The following is a 26,929-nucleotide window of genomic DNA, read 5'->3' on the forward strand; positions in this document are numbered from 1 at the left end:
TGAAATGAGTTGCTTACATGTTACCTAGAGAAACGAAATGTTTTTAATGAAGGCACATCTGCTTTTTTCCCCCCAAACATGTACATTTCTCTGGAAGTAATTTGTGATTTAGTTGTCTCTGTAAGTGAAGACAGGTCTTACCTGTATTGGTGTCATTCACTTCTTTATTTGACTCAAGTCTTCTTTTCTTGAGTGCCTCTCCTGTTCCAAAATGTGACTCTACACTACAGTTAATTGATAACTTTTGTAATGGTGAATTATTGCTTTTCTGATGTGGGACTCTATCAGGGGCTATCTTAAGCTCTGCTGAAGGAGAATAGACATCTGTTTGATTAACTATTTCACAGTCTCTTTTCCCACACAACCTTATTCCTTCAAACAATTGCACTTTGGCTATGTGAGGTTCCAGTGTAACTGGTAATTGATCACTCAATTCATCTAGATGCCCATGTGATATGGCCATTGGGTAGTTTTCCATAAAAGTTGATGTGTCTTTTCCATGTTTGAGCATGATCAATTCATGATCAGTCAAAACACTGTTTTGATTCAAGTCTGCTTGGGATGTGCTTGACCCTTTTAGCTCAAAGGCTTCCTCAATTTTTAACTGGACGAGAACTTCATCTGAACTGTTGAGATCTGTAATAGCCTCAGGGTCAGAGTTTGTCAAGTCAAATGATGCAGATGTCTCTTGTTGTGAACAGCTATGTTTGCCTGAGTAGTTCCTCTGATTTATCCTACCCATATCTGCAGAAAAAGACGATTCTTTTTCCTTACCTTTGCCTAAACTGCAGTCTTTGTTCTCTGACAAATTCAAAACTGTTATAGGTAGAGATTCATCCCTCTTTCTTTTCTCCGTGTCATTCATATTGTCTCTTCTTCCTTCGTCCCTGTTTATATTACTGCTCTGTCTGTATGATGTTGATGAGATGCCATTGGTCTCAAGAAGTGCACAGTCATTCTCTCTTGAACTGATTAGACATTCTGACATGTTGGGAGGATCTGTGAAATCAGACAGAGTTAAGTCAGTCATTAATTTTACACTGTCGGTCTCTTGCATTTCCATTGTGCTAATTGTGGTGTGGCTCTTTAGTACCTAAGTGTCCTTTTAGAGTATTCCTGATTCCAGGCTGTACAGACCTCTTACTGGGGTCAGTTGTGTATCTGTTTTCTAGACATTCCCAAATACATTCCAGTCCTCTTTGTCACAGACTGCATTTCCACTTTGGTTGGGTGAAGGTTTACTGTTTTCATCAGCAGAAAATTTCCTTCGTTCTTGAACAGAATAGCCATCCAGTGAGGAGTTCTGTGCTTGTATATATGCCTGGTCAGTTTTGGAGTGATTGGAGCGCTCTCGCCACTGTCCTGGACAGGTTTCTTAAATTAAACTTCCTCCTCTTCCTTGTTTAACAGCTCATAGTAATCCTCTGTGTTAGCAAAAGCTGTCTCTGTTACCAGAACTTTGTCCTGTTTCTGTCCCTTGGCATCTGTGGAGAAAACATATCAGTCCCGGTTACCAATAGCATATGAGCATGACATACTGAATGAGTATTAAACTATCCCGTCCTATCTCATTCTCTCTCTTGTTCCTCTCTCTCATCACTCTCCCTCAGGCATGTTGTGATGTCTATAATTAAATGACTCTCAGTGCACCAGTGAGTCACAGATCCAAAACGGGAACAGGACAACTGGCTCAGATTGGTCACATTAGACCACACAAGTGCGAAGGTCACATTAGACCTAAAGGGGAAAAACCCACAGCCTCCAAACATATTCCTTGGCTCTCAACAAAAACATTCCAGACCCTGGGACAGGCTCAACAAACTTGATATAATGGTTTGCACACAGCTACCAGGCTTTTGAAAACGTGGCAAGCTAGCCTTTATAAACTAATTTATTCCAGTATTCTCTAGTTTCATAAATGACATTAAAAGACACACAAACCCAAAACCGATGTAAACTGATGATTTACCAGTTTTATCGTAAAGTTTGTTATTCAGGCTTTTATGATAAATGAAGACAATGCCAGTAAAAAGATTTTTACTACATAGTAGAAAGTGGGCCATGTTTTCACACTTTTCACTTCTTACATTTCTTGGGTGTGTTACATTACAATGGATTAAATGTCATACCAAATGAAAAAATGACGTCTCAGGCACATAGTATATATTTGTTATGTCTTATTTCGGTATAGAGTTATAGACATAGTGTGACAATTTGCCCATTCCCAAATAAGGCTTAATCAAAGAGCCAATTGCTCCAGATCTGGGGGGGGGGGGGGGGACTGCCTCACACACACCTCACAGAGTGTGAATCTAAAGTGCTAGTAGAAATATCCAGGTACACATATGCTTAATACATATATAATGCCAGATACTATAAATAATACACTGTATATGATATAATAATTATATAATAATCAATTCTCAACAATGCTTTTAGACTGATAGTAACTTTAGTCCTTGACCTAGTGAACTGGAATGAGTTCACTAGGAATGAGTTGATTTTTGAGGCACCATATGGTAATTGTATGTTTTCTTATTAGGGGTACACATTCTTGTAACCCTACTGAAATTCTTAGGATTTTTTAGGGATCCAAGCACTGAAGGTAATCAAACCCTATTGTAATTGTTAGGATTTTCTTCTTATTATTATTATTTATTGTTAGGGGTACAAGCACTGAAGGTGCTGGAACCCTATTATAATTGTTAGGATTTTCTTCTTCTTCTTCTTCTATTTTTCTGCCTTAAAACAAATTGTACAGAGCAAACAATAAGTCCTACAGACATGAAACGTGGTCAGTAGATAGTACTCCCTCTCAGTTCTCAGGCAAGTGAGATGGGCCCAATCGGCCCAATGGTGGAGCTATTGTGCAGGCTGTTATGTGTTGGTCAATATCTCATGACCTGTGAGTCCTATAATCAGAATTCTTGTTCCCATTGATTTGTTGGGTTCTCCCAAACAAAAAAGCCTCAAGAATCATTTAGCTCCCCCCACTTAGATTTTTTTTTTGCTAATTTGCAAAATATGCAAAACCTGCTTTTGAGAACTGGTCCTAGGATTTTTGTCATATCTTCGATATTTTGGTGTCAAACTACTCAGCAGAGTGTAACTCTTAAAAATGATCATAAACATGTTGACATTTATAAACAATATGGCTGCCACAAGTAAATCAATTCTAATGAGGCAGAGCCTAATTTGCTCAAAGGTATAACTCATTAGTGCTTACATTGGTTTACATGCAACTTGAAAGGCATACATAGGACAAGACTCTGAATTCATGTGCACAGTTTGGAGCATGGCCATACAAATGGGGCTAGTCTGAAATTAAACTGAAGTCAGATAGTGGTTTCTGAGGCACTGTAAGTCAGATCAAGCTGGCGTGTCAATGTGGTAACCTGTGGATTTTTGATAATGACCTAATTACTTAAAAAACATGGCTGTCATTGGCTAATCAGCTTTCAGCAGGCATTTTAGTAGATCTTCTATTTAGTAGATAGTAGAGGGTCCCTATAGTTTCATGACTATACCTAGAGGTATAGTCATGAAACTATAGGGACCCTCTACTATCTGATGCAATCTCACTCAAATTATTCATGTTTGTGACAGTAAAAACAAGCATATCTCTTAGAAAATGTGTCCTACATTGAAAACTTTTTTTAGTTCACACACACTGTGAACACACACCCGGAGCAGTGGACAGCCTTTTTTTTTTTGCAGCTCAAATGCAGTTATAGTAAGTGTTGCACTTTGTGAGTTGGACAGACTCTAAATTGTTTTTTTTTAATACCAAATTACCCAACTTTAAATGGTAATTTTAAAGCAGTATGTTGTAAAAATCAATTCCTCTTTAACCAAATTACAAAACTAAATGTTATGTTTAAAACCACTGGAGCAATTTCAGTTGCATTTTGTGACAAGCAGATTCTGTCTGTACTATATAAAGTACCAAATTATCAATGCTTTTTTCTTGAATATTAATCTTTTATCTTGTCTGACTGGACACCTTTGTACTGTTTTTATACAGTATTGTATATGTTGTCCATGCAGTAAGTAAAGTTGGGTTTTGATGATGGTTATTGATATTTCTTGTGAACCTGATTTCCTCCAACTAGTGTGTTAGAAGAATTCAAGATTAAACAACTTAAACAACTAAAAAGGAAAACATGTAAATGTTCTGAAAGTGATTTAGACTTAAAAAATTTATTTCAAATGAACCTGTTAGTGTAACTAGTTTTACAGAGTCTAGTGAACTGTATGCTCAGTTAAGACAACTTCACATTTCAAGTTGACTAAAATTAAAATTTTACGCCAGCACAAACAATTACTTTTTTAAACTGAAACAACAAAAACATTTTTCAGTGTGGTGGCACAAGAGGGTTTGAGATAAAACCCCCAAATTTGCTAAAATGTATATTCAAGCTGTCCAAACAAGTGTGCAAAATCTCATAACTTTCCCACAAGCAGTTCTATGGGCTGCCATAGACTTCAAGAGTGGAAGAAGAAGAAGAATTAAAGCTGCAAGCAGCATTTTCGGGGGCCAAACACCCAGACTTGGTGAGCCACACATTCACAGACATGCTACAATTGTTGCCTAAGCAATCACAGGAAAGCAGAGCCATAACTTTAGGCAAAGGGATTCAATCAGTCGTTGCTGAGATAAAGTTTCACTTCTTGTTTGGTGGCTTTGCCAAATTTGGTGATGATTGGACAAAATTTCTAGGAGGAGTAGTGAAAAAACTGTTTTTGACAAAATCCAAGATGGTAGAAATTGACCCAGGGACTCCAGGGATGTCTGGCTTTTAAATTTTGGACACATAGTTCAAAAGTTATGACCATAAATGTACTTCCAAATTAGGCCCAAATTTGACCTGATGGTGGCACTAGACCGTTGGCAGCACTTGGCCCAAATTTGTTCAGAAAGACCCTCCCCAATCAGTGTGCCACATTTCACAACTTTTTACCAGACGGTTCTATGGGCTGCCATAGACACCCTAGCCAGAAGAAGAAGAAGAATTAAAGCTGCAAGCAGCATTTTCGGGGGCCAGGCACCCAGACACGGTGAGCCACACATTCGCAGACATGCTACAATTGTTGCCGAAGCAATCACAGGAAAGCAGAGCCATAACTTTAGGCAAAGGGATTCAAGAGTGATTTGTATTTTCATGCGTGATGTTTATGTTTTGACCACAGACAGTTGTGGAATTCTCTGACTGTAGGAGGACAGGTCTAGATGAACAAATGGGCAGCAGGGTGGCTTTGCTGCAGCATTGTTTAGACAGTTAGTCAGTTAGACAGTCAAGATGATGTGAGCCAAATTTGGTGGAGATTGGACAAAATTTGGAGGAGGAGGAGTAGCAAAAATGGCAGTTAGATGTAAGCATTTTTTAGCATGTTATTGTTACTTTTGACCAGTAGGTGGCACTGACACGAAATTTGTTGCATAGTCTCAGGTCATGGTCCTGAAGATGCCTGCCAAGTTTGTGTTGGTGTGCAAAGTCACAGACAAACCATTTGGAATATTCAAAATTCTTTTGATAATTTTTGTGACGCTTACTCTGAAGATGACGTGTGCCAAATTTGGTGATGATTGGAGAAAATTTATAGGAGGAGTAGCGAAAAACAGTTTTTAACAAAATCCAAGATGTTCGACAGGAAGTACACTTGAATTTCAGATGTTGGTGTCTGTTCACTTCTGCATACTCCAGGGAATTGTAGGAAAAATGAACTGTGAATTTATCGCAAACTGTTCAACTGATATAAGGAAAAAAATATAAGCTGTTACAGTTCAACTCATGAGGTCAACTCATTTTGGCACAGTCACAAAACTTCTTGGCTACATTCAGGGCATGGTCCTGAAGATACTTATCAAGTTTTTTTGTTACAGGAGAACGGGTTTGAATATCAAAATTTCTTTGATAACTTTTGTTCAGACAGGTCTCAAGATGACCTGAGCCGAGATGATCTGTGGTGAAGCTTGGACAAAATTTGGAGGAGGAGTAGCAAAAATGGCAGTTAGATGTAAGCATTTTTGGCATGTTATTGTAACTTTTGACCAGCAAGTGGTGCTATCACGAAATGTGTTCCATAGCCTCAGCATTGTTGCAGCATTGTTCAGACAGGTGTCAAGATAATGTGAGCCAAATTTGGTGAAGATTGGACAAAATTGGACAAACAGTCTAGGAGGAGTTCGAAAAAGTAGGTTTTCAAAGCATTTCAAAATGGCCGGACAGCAAATTCAGCCGACCATGGCATTATGGGTATCATTGTTCTCGGCATGACCCAGAACAATGATACCCATATCAAGACTAGTCTCATTACAATAGGCATTATCAAAAGCTATTAGCGTTTATTAAAATTTTGTTATAATGTTTGTCCTGAAACTTTTTGAGTGCATTCAGGGCATGGTGCCAATGGCACATATCAAATTTTGTAAGGACATGCTAAGTCGTTCATAAAATACAGCATTTAATTCAAAATGGCCAACAACCAAAATGGTCAACCTAATTACTAGCAAAAATATGCTTTTTTCCATATCTCATGAACACTAGGTAGCACTGTTCCAAAACTGTGCAGGTACCCTCAAGTCATGATGGTTTGGTCTGAGTATGCTAAAGCATTGTGGAGATATAGCCTCACGTCCATTTTGGCGTGCACGTTTGTGCATTATTTGAGAACGGTTTATCAAAAAGCTTTGATTTTTAATTTTTCTAATTTTTTGCCAGCACGGTCTGAAGATGATCTGCATCAGATTTGGTGAAGATCCAATGAACCATCTAGGATGTGAAAAAGTATGTTTTTCAGAAAATTCAAAATGGCAGAAAATCTAGTCGGAAATTTAAATCATTGTATGCATTCAACTCGGCACGAGCCAATGAATCAGATGAAAAAAAGAATTTCTAGCCCTTACAGTTCAAAAGTTATTAGCATAAACATTAGTGCAACTTTGACCTGATAATAATAATAAGAAGAAGAAGTAGAAGAAGAAGACAAATGAAAACAATAGGTGACTACGCACCTGCGGTGCTGGGCCCCTAATAATAATAATAAATGAGAAGAAGAAGAAGAAAGCATACAATCACTAAACAGTATAAGACATGGGTATGGAGGCCCACATCTATGGTGCCATGTAACCTAAGAGCATGCATGTCACACAATATAATGCATCCATGCTTTGACTGTATGTCAACCAGTCTCTCTTCTGTTTTTCTTGTCCATTTGCTGACTTACTAAACTGAAGATACTCTGGAAATTTCTTTCCCCCTGAATCCCTGGGCATGAGGGTATTCAGGTCTGTCTGAGTGGCAGTGGCTAGCATTCTAATGATCACCTCATGTTCATGGTCTGTGAACCTCATGGGTCAGTTGTCAAAAAATCTCCTTCACTCTCGCCTCCACTTGCTGAGCTTGAGCTGTGACTGTGGGCTACTTCCAGCTTCTTCACTTTGACCTTTACTATCTGATATTGGCCTAATTCCTTGCATTTGCTGGGATGAGGGACCTGGCTCTGTAGACAACAAGAACCATGACTTAAATAGTTGTATCAAAAATAAACCAATACGTTCCTATTCCATTCAATTAAAAGAGATGAGACTACTAAATACTAAATGCAAATAATAAAATGAATCCCTGACAAGTCAGTATACCCAGTGAGGGTCCTCACTCACCCTCTAAGTCATCTTTGGAATGGGGTTGTGGGTCGGATGACACCACAGTCAAATCTGTTGCTGCAGGACATATTATTTTAAAAGTTTAGTATTATATCACTTTGACACAGTCTATTTACTTGTAACAGAAAATGGTAATGTTGTTGTAAACACTTTTATTTCAAAATTTAAATGTTTATATAAATATTAAATCAAAACAAAGGCATAAAGCCATTAATAACTTCTTATGAAACTATGCCGCCCTTAGTCACAACACGAAGGCTGAGGTTCCATTCACAGATGTTTAATGCGCCCATCAACATAGACATAGACGCTAACACCAACACCAACACCGTAGAACTAAATAAACAGGACAAATATAACTAACATCAGTCACACACTGAGTTACATGTAACATGCGTACGACTTTAAACTCGTGAATGAACAAAAAATACATCAACATACCACTTTTGCCTGCTTGTGAACTAAGAGAGGGGTTTACATCTTGAAGTTTCTTTCTTGGATGGCTTATATTCATGAAGAGAAACAACTTAATCTTTGTGATAACATCATTGCATTGTTGCATGTGGATGGCAAAACAGGAAGTGACGTACAAAGCAAGATGGGAATAAAATAAAACAACTAAAACTCTTAGAAAGAATAAATCTTCTCAAATAAACAACAGTTGAGTGTAGCAATCACAATAAGCATTATAAAATAACCAAAATATAAAATTATACAAATTAAACTAATCAAAAGTTAGTGAAATGAGTGAGTGCTTAAGTACACAAGTGCCATCTAGTGGAAATAGATATAATCAACTCAGATACCCTTTGTGACAGAAAATGGAAAACTTTGAGGCAGCAAATACACTCCCACCATCACACTGTGTGATTCTTAATAGAAATTATTAATACTCAAGTAACTCATCATGAACTTAACATTCAAAGGGTATTTTGTACACATTAAGCATACACAGTGAAACCACTCTCATCAAACTTAACCCTTTAATCCATCGGTTCCCAACAGGGGGGTCCCGGCCCACAAGGGGGCCTCAGCGAGCTCTGTGGGGGGTCGCGTCATATTTTGAAAAGTGTTGAGCAGTGAGCATTAAGGAGAACGATCATATTACATTAGCTAATTTTATCCATGATCCCCTGGCTGACCAAAAAATGGACAAATTTGTAATTCGTCCTCCACAAAAACGACCGAGTCCCACTGATTCGCCTACAGCAGCTGATAGTAATGACCAAGGCATACTGGACCCAGGTGAGGAAGCTCCCACCAATTCGGGTCGCAGTGCTAGCAATACTGGAAACACGAAATGCAGGAAATACCAAGATAGTTACCTGAACTATGGTTTTATTTCATTTTCTCGTAGCAAAGAGTCCCTGCCCCAGCCACAGTGCATTATCTGCGCCAAAGTCCTTGCTAACGAATGCATGAGGCCGTCCAAACTAATAAGACATTTGCAGACAACTCATCCCCAATACCGCGACAAGCCCAGGGCATTTTTTGAGCGCAAGGCAAATGAATTGAGACACTCCCAAAATGAAATGAGGGAAGTCACAGCTACTGACAAGAAACTTTTAAAAATATCATATACAGTTGCTGAAAAAATCGCCAAAGCAAAGAAAGGGCATACAATTGCAGAAACTTTGATTTTGCCATGCGCAACAGAGATTGTCAAGGAATTATTTGGAGAGGATAAGTCAAAACAATTGGCTAAAATACCATTATCAAATAATACGGTCAAACGTCGCATCGCAACAATGTCAGAAGACGTGAGGGATCAGCTTTCTGCGCGACTTCGTGGTAATAACTTCGCACTTCAAATAGACGAGTCTACCGACGTGTCAAAAATGGCACAACTCCTCGCATACGTTCGTTATGAATGGGAAAACGAGATAAAAGAAGATTTTTTGTTTTGTAAAGAGCTCCGTACCACGACGACAGCAAACGATATTTTTGAAACTTTGGATAATTTCATGAGCTCAAATGAGATAAACTGGAGTGACTGTATTGGAGTCTGTACTGATGAAGCTGCCGCGATGACTGGCAGGCAGTCTGGGGTAGTTCAGCGTATCAAAGAGGTTGCTCCCCTTGCCGTTTCAACGCACTGCTTTCTGCACAGAGAGGCGCTTGCTACAAAAGAAATGGAACCCAGTCTTCATGGAGTTTTAGATGTGGCCGTAAAAATGGTGAACTTTGTGAAAGCCAGAGCTACCAACTCCCGGTTATTCACTGCTCTCTGCGAAGAGGTAGGCACTGATTACCATACCCTGCTGATGCACACTGACGTGAGGTGGCTGTCCAGAGGGCGGGTGCTGATGCGTCTGTTCAGCCTGAGGGAGGAGTTGCGTGACTTTCTTGCGGACAAGAGACCAGACTTTGCAGAGTTTTTGGACGATGACAAATGGCTCACTCAACTCAGCTACCTTTCAGACATATTCGGTGAAATGAACAAGCTTAACAGAGCAATGCAAGGTGCAAACATAAACACTGTGGTGCAGCATGAACGAGTAGAGGCTTTCAAAAGAAAACTACACATGTGGAAAACCCGTGTCTCCTCCGGAATCAGTGACATGTTTGAGCACACCCATGCATTTATTGCAGACAGACACTTGAATTTTAAAATCATTCAACGTCAAATAACAGTGCACCTGTCAAACGTCCTGGAGAAATTTGATAGTTATTTCCCAGCTCTAACTGAGGAGCAGGCAGCTGATTTTCTGTGGATCAGAAACCCCTTCACTGAGAACATTGAAGCAAAGCTTACAGCTACTCTGCCATCAAGACTTCTGGAAGAGCTTATAGAAATATCCTCTGATGCCAGCCTGAAAGCCCATTTCAGTGAGGTTGCATTGGAATCATTCTGGTCTGAAATTGCAGAAGAACACCCAGTCTGTCACACAGCTGCAGTGAAGGTGCTGATTCCCTTTAGCACCACCTACCTTTGTGAAGCTGGGTTTTCAACCATGACAGCCCTTAAAACCAAATACAGGGCCAGACTGACCCTTGAGGATGATATGCGTCTTGCCCTGTCAAAGATCTCTCCACGCATTGACCAAATTATTACTCACTGCCAGCAGCAATCCTCACACTGATTGATAAAGCCTCACAAATAACATGCAAGTATTGAGGTGCCAGACAGCAGTCATTTTGTAATAGCCTATATTCATTCTTTTTTTCCTACACACCAGTGTGAATACTGATATTTTTGTTATTGCATTTCAAATAGGGCCAATTTATAGGCTACTCCTAGGCTTACGTTTTTAAATTACAAATGGCCTACTGATGTTTTTGTTATTGTATTTTCAATATTATATATAGGGTATTATTTGTGCATAAACATATCTGGTTATAGTAATAAACATACTGTTTGTTTGAAAACAACATTTTTTGTCATCCTTGCTGCAAGCTTACAAGAGCGATAATATCATTAAATGTGAAGGGGGGCCCTAAAATATTTTCTTGGGAAAAAGGGGGTCTCAGACAAAAAAAGGTTGGGAACCACTGCTTTAATCAGCTTCGAGTAATAACACTGTTTTGTGTGTGGGTCTTTCTAGATAGACTGACTTGCTTGTGCGTGCACCCTTGCTATCCAGTGTTGCATCACTAAAAAGAAGTTTAAGTCTTCTCACTCTTCCATCAGTCCCTGGGAAGACTTCTACCACTTTGGCTAGCTTCCACTGATTTCGTGGTGCTACGTCATCTTGGAGAAGAACAATATCATTTATCATAGCGTTTCTCCTGCTCTTATTCCACTTATTTCTCTGCTCCAAACTCAACAGATATTCTTTTCTCCACCTGGTCCAAAACTCATTCGCCAGAAACTGAACTCTCTTCTATCTCTTCTGAAGATAGAGATCTTCCCTTACAAACTCTCCAGGAGGAGGTGCAATGATAGTTGACTTCATTGTTAGTATATGATTTGGCGTCAATGGTTCTGGTCCCACAGGATCATTGATGTGTTCTATGGACAATGGTCGACTATTGACAATCGCCAGTACTTCATACATGAACGTTCTTAAAGAAGAAGTATCCAGTCTCACTGCAGACTGGTCTAGGATGGACATCATTACACTACTTACAGTCCGGATCTGTCTCTCCCAAACACCACCCATGTGACTGGAAGCAGGCAGGTTCATGACGAAGGTACAGCCTAACTCTTTCACACGTTCTCGGTCCATTCCCTTCATCAACTCTAGGAACTCTCCCTTTGCACCGATAAAGTTGGTACCTTGATCACTATGCAGCTGACTTACATTGCCACGTATCGCAATCAAACAGCGCAGTGCGTTAAGAAAAGCATCAGTGCTCAGATCATCCAGTAACTCAAGATGAATGGCTCGCGAACACATGCAGGTGAACAGGAGTCCATATCTCTTCAGTTCTCTCCTACCCTCTTTAACATAGAATGGTCCGAAGCAGTCCATGCCACTATAGGTAAAAGGAGGGGTAGTTTCCATCCTTTCCGGTGGCAGATCAGCCATCTTTTTGCTCCTGCTTGCATTTCCATAACTTCCTACACTTTATGCATTTGTAGATAAGAGATGACACTTCACTACTGCATCCCAAAATCCAAATACCATTGGAGCGAATTTCATTCAAAGTCATACCTCGACCTTGATGTTGCACTTTCTCATGGAAGTGTTTTATGAGTAGACGAGATACATGATGATCTTTAGGAAGAATGGCCAGATGCTTGACATGAGGGTGAAGCTCAGCCTGAATCAGTCTTCCTCCCACCTGTAAGATATCACGATCATCAGTAAACAGACTTAACTTGTACAGCTTATTGAACTGATTTGAATTAACTTCCTTCCCTTAAGATTTGATTTCATCACCGAACACTTCCTCTTGAACTGTATGAATTGTGAATTGCTCAGCATCCTTTCTTTCTTCAAGTGTTGTGGCTTCATTGGATCTTTCTACTAAACCCTTCACACTCCTCACACAATGTTTGAGTCTAGCTATGGCTTTCACTGCCCTCTTCCAATCAGAAAACCTTTGCAAGTGATCTGACAGAGACATCTCTTCCTTTGCCTTGGTTGTAAGAACCTGCGCCCTTTTGAGTTCTGGGTCTCCCTCATCGACCTCTCCTACCTTAATGTCTTCCTTAGGGAGTTTCCTTTGCCAGAGGAAACTTGGACCAGTAAACCAGTTAGATCCCGTGAGTTCCTTCACAGTGAGCCCACGAGAGGCATGGTCAGCTGTGTTTTGATCTGAAGCAACATATCTCCACTGACTAGGCTCAGTACATGTCCTGATCTGCTGAATTCGGTTGGCTACAAATACGTGGAACCTTCTTGCATCATTGTTAATATAACCAAGGACAACCTTGGAATCAGTCCAGTAGTATTCACAGACACCATGCAATCTCTTTTGAGCAGATCACCAGTTCTTGTGGCTACAACTGCAGCTGAGAGCTCCAATCTTGGAATTGTTGCTACCTTTGTTGGGGCAACTCTTGCTTTACCCATAATGAGAGTGCAGTGGACTTCACCAGACTTGGTCACAGTTCTGAGGTATGAACAAGCTCCATAGCCTGACACGCTGGCATCAGCGAAATGGTGTAACTCATATTGCTGGACATCTCTGAACGCTGATGGCACATAACAACGCGGTATCTTTACTGAGGACAGATTATGGAGGTCTCGTAGCCAAGCTTCCCAATGTGGCCTGAGGTCATCAGGAAGTGGTTCGTCCCAGCCTATCTTGTCATTACACATCCTTGTAAAGTCCTCTTCCCAACCAGAATGAAGGGAGCGACGAATCCAAGAGGATCAAAAACGGAAGCAACTGTAGACAGCACATCTCTTCTAGTGAAAGGATTTTCCTTTACTAGTACTCTGAAATGGAACTCATCTGAAGCTACGCACCAATGGACTCCAAGCGCCCTTTCTATTTTAGGTTCTCCTAGGGCCAAGTCAAAGTCAGTTGCACCTTCAGTACATTCCTCCTTCGGGATTGTGGTGATTACCCTTTTGCTCTTGGTGATGAATTTATGCAAGTGGAGCTTCCCGGTATTGCAGAGGTCCCTGGCTTCCTTCACCAGCTGGATAGCCTCTGCTTCCATATCCACACTTGCCAAGCCATCGTCAACATAAAAATTACGCTGTATAAACTTCACTGTGGCTTGATTAAACTTGCCTTCTCCTTGTGAGGCGAGGTACTTGAGCCTGAAGTTTGCACATCCAGGCGAGGAGGCAGCTCCGAACAAGTGGACCTTCATGCGAAAAACTGATGGTGGAGCTTCCATGTTGCCTTCTTCCCACCACAAGAACCTGAGATAGTCCCGATCCTTTGGGGAAACATAAAACTGATGGAACATACGCTCCACATCACACATGATGGCTACCTGGCCTTTCCTGAAGCGACACAAGACTCCAACAAGGGTATTTGTGAGGTCAGGCCCAGTCAGCAGATGCTCATTCAGAGAAGCATTCTAAAATCTTGCAGAGCAATCAGAGACGATGCGAATCTTGCCTGGCTTCTGTGGGTTATAAACTCCATGGTGAGGGATATACCATGCTGGTTGATTGCTTAACTCCATCTCTGGGACCCTTTCAGCGTCACCTCTTGCTATTATGTCCTTCATGAAAGCTAGGTAGTCCTTGAATATTGTTCATCCCTCTTCAAGCGCTTCTCTAAGGATTTGAGTCGATGCTCTGCACATGCTTTATTGTTCAGCAAGTCCGGTCTCTCACCTTTAAAAGGCAATGGCATCTCATAGTGCCCATCTTGCAGTTGCTTAATGCCTTCATTTAACTTTGCCAGAAACCGTAGGTCTTCTTGCGATGCAGAAGCTTCCTCATTATTCCTTTCAGAAAAGTCTGACTCAAAAACCTTCAATATCTCTGCTGGAGTGATCATCTCCTTAACCTTGTTCCTGTGTATAAAGCAGACTTCAGACTTGAGCTTGTGAGAAGGTTCGCCAGCTGGTAGAACTTGCTTCATAATAATCCTATGACTCACGCCAATTTCATCTTCGTAGTCACCTTCGTAGTGGTTGCATCCAATTGTACTCCAGCCTAACACAGATCTTTGTGCAAAGGGCTGACTTCATTACCTCTGAGAACATCTCTGGGGAGTAAGGCTTGATAGATAGATAGATAGATAGATAGATAGCATTTATTGTCATTGTATTTCTACAACGAGATGAATGGAATGACGGGTCACATCTTCTCCCTATAAGGAGAGAAGAGGTCCTTAAAGCAGCCATGCAAGGCGCTAACGTCCTCTCTTATCCGCGATAGAAGAACATTAACAGAACAGTCAAAGCAATAAACAAAGTCACAAACACATACGACATCATACAAACAGTTGAGGACAGTTTTTACAATTTACAGTTTTCCTATTAACAAACCTATTTCACAATCAAGCGCAGGAGCCATTTCAATTTGCCAGATGTTCTAGATGAGGCCAGTTCTTTGCCGTTTCACAAGTGGGTATATGAGATCTATTTGCAGGTATATAGTCTCTAGTACAGGTCGTTGGAAGTTGGATTTTCACTTCAGACTTAATGCCTCTTACTTGTAGTCCATTCAATTTGTGACTGGACACAACCTTCATCTTGGAAGTGATTGGAGAAATCTTGAGTTTGACTGGTTCCTTACTTTTAGTATCAAGTGTCTCAGCTGTGTCCTTTAAAATGAAAGTGGTGTCGCTTTGGGTATCAAGCAAGGCGTACACTAAAATCTCCTTCCTTGGTTCAGCTATAGTTGAAAAATATACTGGAACGATGGATGAAGTATAAGTGCCATTCTTTTCTTGAACCACTCTGTTTGAAGTCACAGGCATAGACTCTTGTATCCTCTGTGATTCAGTTGTTCTGTCTTGATTAGCCCTTGACTGATCTTGATTGTTTCTAGCTCTTTGTCCTGGGCCTTTATTTACCCGATCCTGATGTAAGCACGTTGGATGATACCTTTCACATTTTTCACACACACTCCTAGAGGTGCATCCCTTAGAGTTATGACCAGCCTTAAGACAGCCAAAGCACAATTTCTCAGACTGTACAAACTTCAATCTTAATTCAACTGGTCTTTCCATAATCTTGCGACACTTACGAAGAGTGTGGCCATGTCTCTTGCAAAAGACACACATGATGCTAGTCTTTTCACTGGAACTAGTAGTGAATGTCTTAGCGCTTGAGTTGCGATTCCATTGAAACTTGGAGTGATCTTGATCAGGTTGCTTGAATCTCTCTTGCTCTACTGGCTTTATTGCTTGCAGTGAGGTGATAGGATTACATACTATTCTAACTTCCTTGTTGAGAAATTCAACGAAGTATTTGAAATCAGGGTATCTTTTGTATTCATCTTGGAATTTAGTAACTGCTCTATTCCAACGTGAACTCAACCACTCTGGCAATTTAGCTGATAATTTAGCTGTCATTCAGAGCTTGTAAACCTTGAACATAAGGCATGGCTGATTCAACGCTGCTCAGGAAATCTACAAATTCCCAGAGGTCTTTGCTATCTTTGGTAGCAATCTTGTGCCATGACTGTATTTTGTCACGGTATGACTTGCCAACTACAAATGGATGGCCAAACCTGTCTTCAAGTATGTTCCAGGCAGCCATGTAAGCCGCTTCTGTTCCTTCAATAGCTTTCTTGGCTGGACCACTTACATACTTGCGTAGAAAGAAGAGCTTTTCTTGGGCTGGAAAGTTCTTGCGGCCAATTAATGTCTGGAAAGACAGTTTCCAATCATTATACTTCAGAGGTTCTCCTAAGAAAACAGCAGATTCTGGAATTGGAATCCTATTGGCTGTGATAGCATCAGCGAGTGCTTTCACAAGGTCATTAGAGGCTTCATTGGAAGCAGCTAATGCATCTGACTGAGATACATGAGCTTGAGTGACTGGAAAGAGGGTTGGTTTGGTTGAGAGAAATTTAGTTGAGAGAGAGAAATAGGAATGCTTGGTTGAGAGAGATAGTCTTGTTTTTGTTGAAGAGGAGGAGCAGAATGCATTTTTCCCTCATCATCTTCAATACTTTGAGCATAAACTTGTAGCCTTGCTTGTGCTGCGTTATGTCTTTTTAGTTCTTCCAATCTTTCCACTTCCTTTTTCTTCTCTTCTTACTTTACTTTCCTGATAGAACTTTCTGAGATAAACTGAGCTCTTTTTCTTGCATTCTCCGGTTCTATTTCCCTTTCTTGAGCTTCTCTCTTGGCCGTTAACCTTTTATCCTCTGCCTCAAGTTTCCTGATTTCCTCTTCATATTGATGCTGTGTCTTCATTATTTTAATCACCTCTTGTGTAGCTGCTACTTCAGCAGCTGCTTCTTGTCTTTCCTGCAAGGAATCATGGGAAGACTGACTGGACATCTTAGAAACAGACTTTGACTTACTGGAAGTTGCTGAGATGATGCTGGACACAGTGGCTTCAAACACTGAATCTGAATCGGGCCAGGGTATGTTCTCAGGATCTCCACTGAGATAGTGTTGAGCCCTTTCATTTGCAGTGCTAGTAATGGCAAGACAAGTGTCATTTTTTGTCATTTTTTCTCCGAATTTCTGGCTCAGGGCTTGTGAGGCTTCTTATGTCATCATAAATATGGTCGACCTCAGACTGAATGGCATTAATGGTGCTCACAACCTCAAAAATCAAATCTGCATCATCATTGTTCTTCATGGCTCTTTTCAAACTATTGATGTGATACTTCCATCTTCTATACTTCTGTTCAAAGCTTCTTTTCAGATTGTTCAGTCTAGCGTCTTGCAATGTTTTACCTTTTCGGTGAGCTGGCTTCTTCTAACATCTGGGGACTGTGTATTATCTGCGCCCACCTGAGGCTGTTGTACTTGTGCAGCCACTTCAACATGCTCAGCTATATCAGACTGCGGTGGTGGGATAACCTGCTCTGCATCGTCAACTTCTTGTGCTGTAGGATCTTCACAGATAGCTTCTTTAGTGGACAGCACTGTATTTTCACTTGTATCTGATATGATAATTCTGTATTGCACTATAATGTGATGTTCAAGAAGGACAGTCTAAAGTTCTAGTGTAAGCAACTACCTCAGCTAGACTTGTGTGATTCAACCATAAACTATAGAACTGTGAAGTAGCAGAAGCATGAATACAACTTGTGAAATGTTAATATTCCAAATTATAAAGTATACAAAAACATAAACACATGGAAAATTTCAACTTCAGTCTTTCTCAATAATACATACAACACATTTGTTTGTCTATTTAGTCCTTATAGTTTCTTAATAAGCCAATGATTATTGGAAAATGTCCACTTTTATTTTAGAATGAGGACGATGGAAATACCAGCACAATTGAAACTTCAGCAACAGTTCACAAACCTTGCGCTGCTTCCAAGACACTAACTTAAAAGTGCTTGCTTTGTTCAGCCTTTACTTGCCCACTGCTGCTCAGTCAATCAATAGCAGTCGTTTTTGAACGTTGTACTTATCCAACATCTGTTGCCTCTTGCTGGCCGACTTCCGTGTGCAGCCTTTACCATCTGATGCTCATGGCCTTCACCAACGCAGTGAAGTGTTCTACTATGCCGCCCTTGGTCACAACACGAAGGCTGAGGTTCCATTCACAGATGTTTAATGCACCCATTGACATAGACATAGATGCTAACACCAACACCAACACCATAGAACTAAATAAATAGGACAAATATAACTAACATCAGTCACACACTGAGTTACATGTAACACGCATACGACTTTAAACTCGTGAATGAACAAAAAATACATCAACATACCACTTTCGCCTGCTTGTGAACTAAGAGAGGGGTTTACATCTTGAAGCTTCTTTCTTGAATGGCTTATATTCATGAAGAGAAACAACTTAATCCTTGTGATAACATCATTGCATTATTGCATGTGGATGGCAAAACAGGAAGTGACGTACAAAGCAAGATGGGAATAAAATAAAACAACTAAAACTCTTAGAAAGAATAAATCTTCTCAAATAAACAACAGTTGAGTGTAGCAATCATAATAAGCATTATAAAATAACCAAAATATAAAATTATACAAATTAAACTAATCAAAAGTTAGTGAAATGAGTGAGTGCTTAAGTACACAAGCGCCATCTAGTGGAAATAGATATAATCAACTCAGATACCTTTTGTGACAGAAAACGGAAAACTTTGAGGCAGCAAATACAGAAACATTGTGTAAAGTCCTCAGGCAAACATTTTTTTTAAGAAAGTACCAGCAATATAATAAAAAGTCTTTCCAGTCAGTCTGGTGTCTAACAGCTGAAGTAAACATTCAGAAATTGAAAAGAATGCAGTCAAATGTAAAATAAAACCACTTAAATTACTCATTGTCTTCATTTTTGATGAAGATAATGTGCTACCGCATAATATATTATTAAATAAAACTAATAAATATATCCATCCAAGAGGAGTGAATGGTATTCGCGTTTTCTTGACAGTATTATCTTAAAACATATCACATCAGCAGCCGGCATGTCTGTAATCCCTGTGATACGCATATTCATTTTTTCCCGCGTGTTATACAAACCAACTCTATTTACATAAAAGACGGGGACTTTGACCGCGTAATCGATCGGGCAGTGCGCGCCAGTACAATAATGAGAAAATGATGTGACAGCACCGGCAGGGGGGCGCGGGTGGCAGCTCTCATTAGGTGTCATATTCGCGCGAAAGTAAATCGGGCAGCGAAATGATCAGGGCACGGCATCCCATCACATTGACATCCCTACAGTGCACTAACCTCTCTTGTTAAAGAAGGTCTTGATAGACTGGGATCCAGCAGTTCTCCTGGTCTCCCTCTTCTTCTTTTCATTACGTTTCTGGTACCCAGATTTATGTTTTTCCCCCGACATTTTCAATCACTCAGTCTCCCGTTCTTCCACTGCAACTTTACTTCTAACTTCAACTGTTCTCAGAGCAGCCTCAACTCTCTTTGGTGACGTTCACTAGCTGGGGTGGGACTTACAATTTTATTGGGTCCCTCTGCTGTTTGTCACTGAGCTGAAATAATTAATAACCATTGGACTAAATCATTTTTAGGAAGGGGAGAGGAGATATTTGGAAAACTCCTTTCAAGAAATTGCATGTTCATTAAACTCTCTCTCTCTCTCTCTCTCACTCACACACACACACACACACACACACATACACTATATTACCAAAAGTATTCGGTCACCCATCCAAATGATCAGAATCAGGTGTCCTAATCAATTGGCCTGGCCACAGGTGTATAAAATCAAGCACTTAGGCATGCAGACTGCTTTTACAAACATTTGTGAAAGAATGGGCCACTCTCAGGAGCTCAGTGAATTCCAGCGTGGAACTGTCATAGGATGCCACCTGTGCAACAAATCCAGTCGTGAAATTTCCTCGCTCCTAAATATTCCACAGTCAACTGTCAGCTTTATCATAACAAAATGGAAGAGTTTGGGAACAACAGCAACTCAGCCACGAAGTGGTAGGCCACGTAAACTGACGGAGAGCGCATAGTGCAAAGAGGTCGTCGACTTTCTTCGCAGTCAATTGCTACAGAGCTCCAAACTTCATGTGACCTTCAGATTAGCCCAAGTACAGTATGCAGAGAGCTTCATGGAATGGGTTTCCATGGCCGAGCAGCTGCATCCAAGCCACACATCACCAAGTGCAATGCAAAGCGTCGGATGCAGTGGTGTAAAGCACGCCGCCACTGGACTCTAGAGCAGTGGAGACGCGTTCTCTGGAGTGATGAATCACGCTTTTCCATCTGGCAATCTGATGGACGAGTCTGGGTTTGGAGGTTGCCAGGAGAACGGTACATTTCGGACTGCGTTGTGCCGAGTGTGAAATCTGGTGGAGGAGGAATTATGGTGTGGGGTTGTTTTTCAGGAGTTGGGCTTGGCCCCTTAGTTCCAGTGAAAGGAACTTTGAATGCTTCAGGATACCAAAACATTTTGGACAATTCCATGCTCCCAACCTTGTGGGAACAGTTTGGAGCGGGCCCCTTCCTCTTCCAACATGACTGTGCACCAGTGCACAAAGCAAGGTCCATAAAGACATGGATGACAGAGTCTGGTGTGGAGGAACTTGACTGGCCTGCCCAGAGTCCTGACCTGAACCCGATAGAACACCTTTGGGATGAATTAGAGCGGAGACTGAGAGCCAGGCCTTCTCGACCAACATCAGTGTGTGACCTCACCAATGCACTTTTGGAAGAATGGTCAAAAATTCCTATAAACACACTCCTCAACCTTGTGGACAGCCTTCCCAGAAGAGTTGAAGCTGTAATAGCTGCAAAAGGTGGACCGACATCATATTGAACCCTATGGGTTAGGAATGGGATGGCACTTAAGTTCATATGTGAGTCAAGGCAGGTGACCGAATACTTTTGGTAATATAGTGTGTATATATATATATATATATATATATATATATATATATATATATATATATATATATATATATATATATATGCACACTACAGTGGGGGCCCCTATAATTGTCACCACCTTTCACCCCACTAGCGACGGCTGTTTTAAGGTTTTTAACTTTTTTAACAGACTACACAAAGAGGTTTCGGAGCACACGCTCGTCAAAGAAGACGGAAGGCAGTGGATGAGGGAAATTTTATATTGGCGAGACGCGTCGGTCTTTAGCAGAGAGACGCGTCGGTGCTTTATTGTTTAGACTTCAGATGTACTTTGAACAATATTATTCCGATTTAAACAATATGAATCTGAATTTGAGTAAACCGGGGAAAGAAACGTCATAACGTCTCATCAAACCGTTGCCAGGTAAGCAATCATACACGCCACCCGGCCAACCAATCGGTGTTCGCCCGACGCATAGTTACTTCTTGGGAGGAGTGTCGTCTCTGCGTGCCGTGATCCCCCTCTTTACATTGCGACGTACATACAGCCTTTACAAGGCACAACGAACACAGCAATAACCTACTGCCTAGTTTCCTATCATTCTGTGTTTTTGTTATAGCCACTCGTTGTGCTGTTGCACTCGGTTTCACAAAAATCCAAAATAATCCTCTTTAAAACATTTGTTAACCGCAAATAAGTCGATGAGGATGCCAAAAATGAAACCGTATATTGATTTTTTTTTCTTTGAAAGACGGGACTTAGCCCTGCTGGCCCATTGCTACGAGCCTCTTCTGAGCCTACAGCATATTTCTATGTTGTGGTTAAGACTCATTTATGAATCGCGTTGGTGATTCAGTTGCTTTGAAATCGGTCTACGTTTAAATTGCCACTTAGATCATCATCCTGAAACTGCTACAATTTCTATTTTTGTGCTATATACACTAGTATATACACTGCAATATCGGTTTTCGTCGTGGTATTAAAAATGAGCGAATGTTTTCAAAACTTGATTCGATCGCAGTTGTGAATCGTTTCACTCGACTCACTTAAATGAGTCGTTCTTTGAAAGACGATTCCCGGTGTTATGTGTTCATAGGCACGAGCAGATTTATCAGACGTAAAAGCAGCAATAAGGGAGAAGGCAAGGATAAATCCACTAAAGAACCTATCCAAATGTTCTTGTAATTCGTTACTTGTAGTCCTAGGAGTTATCTGGTGTTTAGGTGAAGTGTAAAAAATTACAGGAAATAATCTTATTTAGCTAGTTAGCAAGGCATGGCCGACATCGATAAGCTCAACATAGACAGCATCATACAGCGCTTGCTTGAAGGTAAGATTGAAGATATGTCAGTCTAAATTTTCTCACAAGCTGGTTAAAATCTGTCATTAGTATTTTTGGTTAATGTACGCCTTGTTTTTTTTTTTTTTTTTTGGTTGAATTGTTGGAAATGGTAGGGACTCGGTTTGGTTGTCTGGCTAGCTTGGTTGCTAAACAAGCATAGACGATTATGGCTAACTAGCCACACTGTAGAGATTGTTGTGTTAATTTTAAGGTGTTAGAATTTTCAAGTCTGTGTCGAGTTAAAGACAACTGGTTGTGTCTGGGCAGCTCATGTGCATAACCTAGACAGCAGTGTACACTAATGCCATTTGTAAATATAGTTTAGTATTAGCTAGCTATCTTACATTATTGTTTAGCACCAGGATAATAGAGAGAAATTAAGTAGTTAACGATAAGGTCTTTTGTGATGACTGTTGACTGGTTATTTATATTCTCAGGTGGTACTAAGGTTATGCTAGCTAGATTAGAAAAATGGGTACTGAGTTTGCAATCACTAGATAGACACAAGACATTAGCTATCTAGCTATCTAATTAACTGGATAAGGCGTTAAAGAGCTAGCTAGATAATTAAGGATGTTGACAACAAAAGGATGTTAAGGATGTTGTCAGTTTGGAAGTATTAGTTCCAAAGATTTAAGTATTCTGATTTCAGTGGCTAATTATAAATCTAATTTTAATGTTCAGTTGATCTGTTTTGTCGGCAAATCTGGCTGTGTAGGTTAGCTGGCTAACTTTAAGTGGGAGAACGGTGTTCCGTACACTATTTAGGCACTTTCTCATTCTAGTAGATATTACGGAAATAACCGACTTTTTTCCAGGTTGTAGATCGTTCGTGCTGTGTAAAATCCACTTGGCCAAAAAAAGAATTTTGATTAACAGAATATGGACTAACAGTTTTAACAAAAAGGGAAAAACGTCTCTTGTCTTATCGGCAGGTGGCGTCAGTATTTCAACTTATTTTCAGAATTATCTTCTTACCGTTATCTATAACTTCTGTAGGGAATTTAACGTAGGCTAGAAAACAAAGAACAAGACTTGTTTTTTCAATTAGGAGATTTCGGAATTCTTTTTTTCCCTGACATTTTCTTATGTCCTCTGGAGTTAGACAGGACAACATTTGGTCTAGGTGACTCCAGGTCTACCAAAGTACCTATCAGAATTAGCCATCTCCTTATGTCAGCTCTTTGATCTTCAGAAAAAGTTTATTCCTTTCGGGAAGGCCCCATTCACACCTGGCTTTACCATGCATCCTGGGTGATCAGATCACAAGTGTACAGTGCTAAGTTCATGTATGAATAGTATCAAATGTGTCTTGAAAATGCATGGTGTGATCTGATCACTCAAACCACATTTGGAGGTGGTCTGGGATGCACATGGCCAGATCACATTTGTAGTGTAAGAACAAATGCATCGCAATGTGTCCTGGACGGCAACAAAGGACCATTTAATCAGCTGTGTTGTTGCCCTAACTGGAAGATATGTAATCATAGCAAGACTTTTGGAAATTGTGCTGAATGGTAGAGCTTTCTTCTGCTAAGCTAATGGATAAAGGAAATGCTATAACAGCAGAGACAAAAAGCAGCTGCTTTTCATAGCTTCATTCGTGGTCTCATCTTTCATTCATTTATAAGTTTCAGTAACAGACCATGCGATTAAAATGTTTGAAACAATCCGTGAAGGTAAAAGATATGATTCGTGGGGCATTTCTACTTGAAAATACAGGCAAGGCCAATTCTTTTGTTTTTGCTATACACTGAAGACATTTTGGTTTGAGATCAAAAGATGAATATGAGATGATAGATCAGAATCTCAGCTTTCATTTTTTTTATATTTATATATAGATGTTAAGCAACATCTATAGAACATGGAACCTTTGTTTGCAGACCATCCAACTTTTAAGTGAGCAAAATTATTGGAACAGATTGTCTTAAAGTAAATAACACTTAATATTTGGTTGTATATACCTTACTTGCAATAACTGCATCAAGCTGGCGACACACTGACATCACCAAACTGTTGCATTCTTCTTTTGTGATTCTTTTCCAGGCTTGTACCCCAGCTTCTTTCAGTTGTTGTTTGTTTTAACCCTTTAACAGACATACAGTGAAATATTATTATGCAAAAATATTTTTATGTTAATTTTTATTAATTGAATCACATTGAACAATCACATTCTTTGATTTTTATTTTCACTTTTCAAATTCATTCTTTAGTTAAGGAATTACCAGTCCATTTAAGGTAACAGTAGGAGGGGGTATTGAGAACAATGGACCAGTAGTACAGTTTTACTCTTGAAACATTTAATTTATTTAATTCTGAATGGGAACTTCAACAAAGTGCTCAAACATGAAATTACAATAAATTATTTTATATAATCAAGTATTTAATCTCGCACACACCAGAGAGGACAAGAACACAAACAAACTGACCTTCTTTAAATAACCAACAAGCAAATCCAACAAAATGTAATACTAAATACAACAAAATATAATATACTATATATATAAGTCTACAGTGGGTATAAAAAGTCTACACACCCCTGTTAAAATGCCAGGCTTCTATGATGTAAAAAAAAAAATGAGACCAAGATAAATCATTTCAGAAATTTTCTCACCTTTAATGTGACCTATAACCTGTACAACTCAATTGAAAAACAAACTGAAATCTTTTAGGTTGGGCGAGTAAAAATAAAAAACCAAAATAATGTGGTTGCATAAGTGTGCACACCCTTAAACTAATACTTTGTTGAAGCACCTTTTGATTTGATTACAGCACTCAGTCTTTTTGGGTACGAGTCTATCAGCATGGCACATCTTGACTTGGCAATACTCGCCCACGCTTCATTGCAAAAACGCTCCAAATCTGTCAGATTGCGAGGGCATCTCCTGTGCACGGCCCTCTTCAGATCACCCCACAGATTTTCAATCGGATTCAGGTCTGGGCTCTGGCTGGGCCATTCCAAAACTTTAATCTTCTTCTGGTGAAGCCATTCTTTTGTTGATTTGGATGTATGCTTTGGGTTGTTGTCATGCTGAAAAATGAAGTTCTTCTTCATCTTTAGCTTTCTAGCAGAAGGCTGAAGGTTTTGTGGCAATATTGACTGGTATTTGGAACTGTTCATAATTTCCTCCACCTTGACTAAGGCCCCAGTTCTAGCTGAAGAAAAACAGCCCCAAAGCATGATGCTGCTACCACCACGCTTCACTGTGGGTATGGTGTTCTTCTGGTGATGTGCAGTGTTCTTTTTGCGCCAAACATACCTTTTGGAATTATGGCCAAAAAGTCCAACCTTGGTTTCATCAGACCATAACACATTTTCCCACATGCTTCTGGGAGACTTCAAATGTGCTTTTGCAAAATTTAGCCAGGCTTGGATGTTTTTCTTTGTAAGAAAAGGCTTCTTACAAGGGTATGAGGTAGGTCTTGCCACCCTACCCCATAGCCCAGACATATGAAGAAATGGGAGATTGTTGTCACATGTACTGCACAGCCAGTACTTGCCAGAAATTCCTGCAGCTCCTTTAATGTTGCTGTAGTCCTCTTGGCAGCCTCCCTGACCAGTTTTCTTCTCGTCTTTTCATCAATTTTGGAGGGACGTCCAGTTCTTGGTAATGTCACTGTTGCGCCACATTTTCTCCACTTGATGATGATGGTCTTCACTGTGTTCCATGGTGTATATATAATGCCTTGGAAATTCTTTTGTACCCTTCTCCTGACTGATACCTTTTAATAATCAGATCCCTCTGATGCTGTGGAAGCTCTCTGTGGACCATGGCTTTTGCTGTAAGATGCGACTAAGAAAATGTCAGGAAAAGCCTACTAGAACAGCTGAACTTTATTTGGGGTTAAACAGAGGCACTTTAAATGATGGCAGGTGTGTACTGACTCCTATTTAACATGAGTTTGAATGTGATTGCTTAACTCTGAGCACAGCCACATCCCCAGTTATAAGAGGGTGTGCACACTTATGCAACCACATTATTTTGGTTTTTTATTTTTTCCCCCCCCTAAAAGATTTCAGTTTGTTTTTCAGATGAGTTGTACAGGTTATAGGTCACATTAAAGGTGGAAAAAGTTCTGGAATGATTTATCTTGGTCTCATTTTTTTACATCACCAGAAACCTGGCAATTTAACAGGGGTGTGTATACTTTTTATATCCTCTGTATATATATACTGATTATATATACTAATATAATACACACCCTACACACAGTTGTTGTTGTTATTTTTTGTTTATAAGTTACATGTTGTTTTATAAGTTAAATGCTGTTATAAGTTTATAAGTTTACATGTTGCATAGAATTTCACATGTTCAAAAGAAATGTAATTCAAAATACTATTTGCTAAAAACATAAAATACATTATACCCCAGCACTGATAAATTCCAGATGAATGTATGGATTGATTTTCTATAACAGCAACTCTGAGAGTAGTTCTGGCTGTAATTCAAATGAGTGGGTCACAATTAATGCATTATAATTTCTATAGTAACATTTCATTCACTGGAATTTGTATGGAACATGCTCCACGTAATCTTAGCCTAACAATAAATGTATTAAACTGTATTGTTATTTAACAAATAAAAATATATATTCATTGATATGGTGAAGGCATTTATTT

General features: G+C 39.8%; 3 protein-coding genes across 12 annotated transcripts in view; 2 read left to right on the forward strand and 1 right to left on the reverse strand.

Annotated features, from left to right (window-relative positions):
- Nucleotides 1-19,497, reverse strand: part of coro1cb (coronin, actin binding protein, 1Cb) — a 91,406-nt gene extending 71,909 nt beyond the window's left edge. The window contains exons 1-2 of one of the 10 annotated variants that reach the window (XM_034300712.2): nt 19,361-19,497; nt 142-1,484 (exon numbers count right to left, since the gene is read on the reverse strand). In XM_034300712.2, coding sequence (XP_034156603.2) covers nt 142-1,063 — 922 coding nt within the window. In that variant the 5' untranslated portion in view covers nt 1,064-1,484; nt 19,361-19,497. Of the gene's footprint in view, nt 1-141; nt 1,622-19,360 lie in introns of those variants that run through there. The other 9 variants (XM_026922023.3, XM_034300713.2, XM_026922022.3 and 6 more) reach the window with 9 other exon arrangements.
- LOC128317616 (SCAN domain-containing protein 3) lies at nt 9,694-10,749 on the forward strand. Its single transcript, XM_053230657.1, has one exon. The coding sequence runs from the start codon at nt 9,694-9,696 to the stop codon at nt 10,747-10,749; it is 1,056 nt and encodes a 351-aa protein (XP_053086632.1).
- A 2,499-nt stretch (nt 19,498-21,996) lies between the features above and the next one.
- ppp1cc (protein phosphatase 1, catalytic subunit, gamma isozyme) overlaps nt 21,997-26,929 on the forward strand; it is a 40,433-nt gene continuing 35,500 nt past the window's right edge. The window contains exon 1 of the mRNA XM_026921623.3: nt 21,997-22,296. Within this exon, the coding sequence (XP_026777424.1) occupies nt 22,242-22,296 (55 nt within the window). The 5' untranslated portion in view covers nt 21,997-22,241. The remainder of the gene's footprint in view (nt 22,297-26,929) is intronic.

The sequence above is a fragment of the Pangasianodon hypophthalmus genome, chromosome 27, assembly GCF_027358585.1.
Source record: "Pangasianodon hypophthalmus isolate fPanHyp1 chromosome 27, fPanHyp1.pri, whole genome shotgun sequence".
NCBI lineage: Eukaryota > Metazoa > Chordata > Actinopteri > Siluriformes > Pangasiidae > Pangasianodon > Pangasianodon hypophthalmus.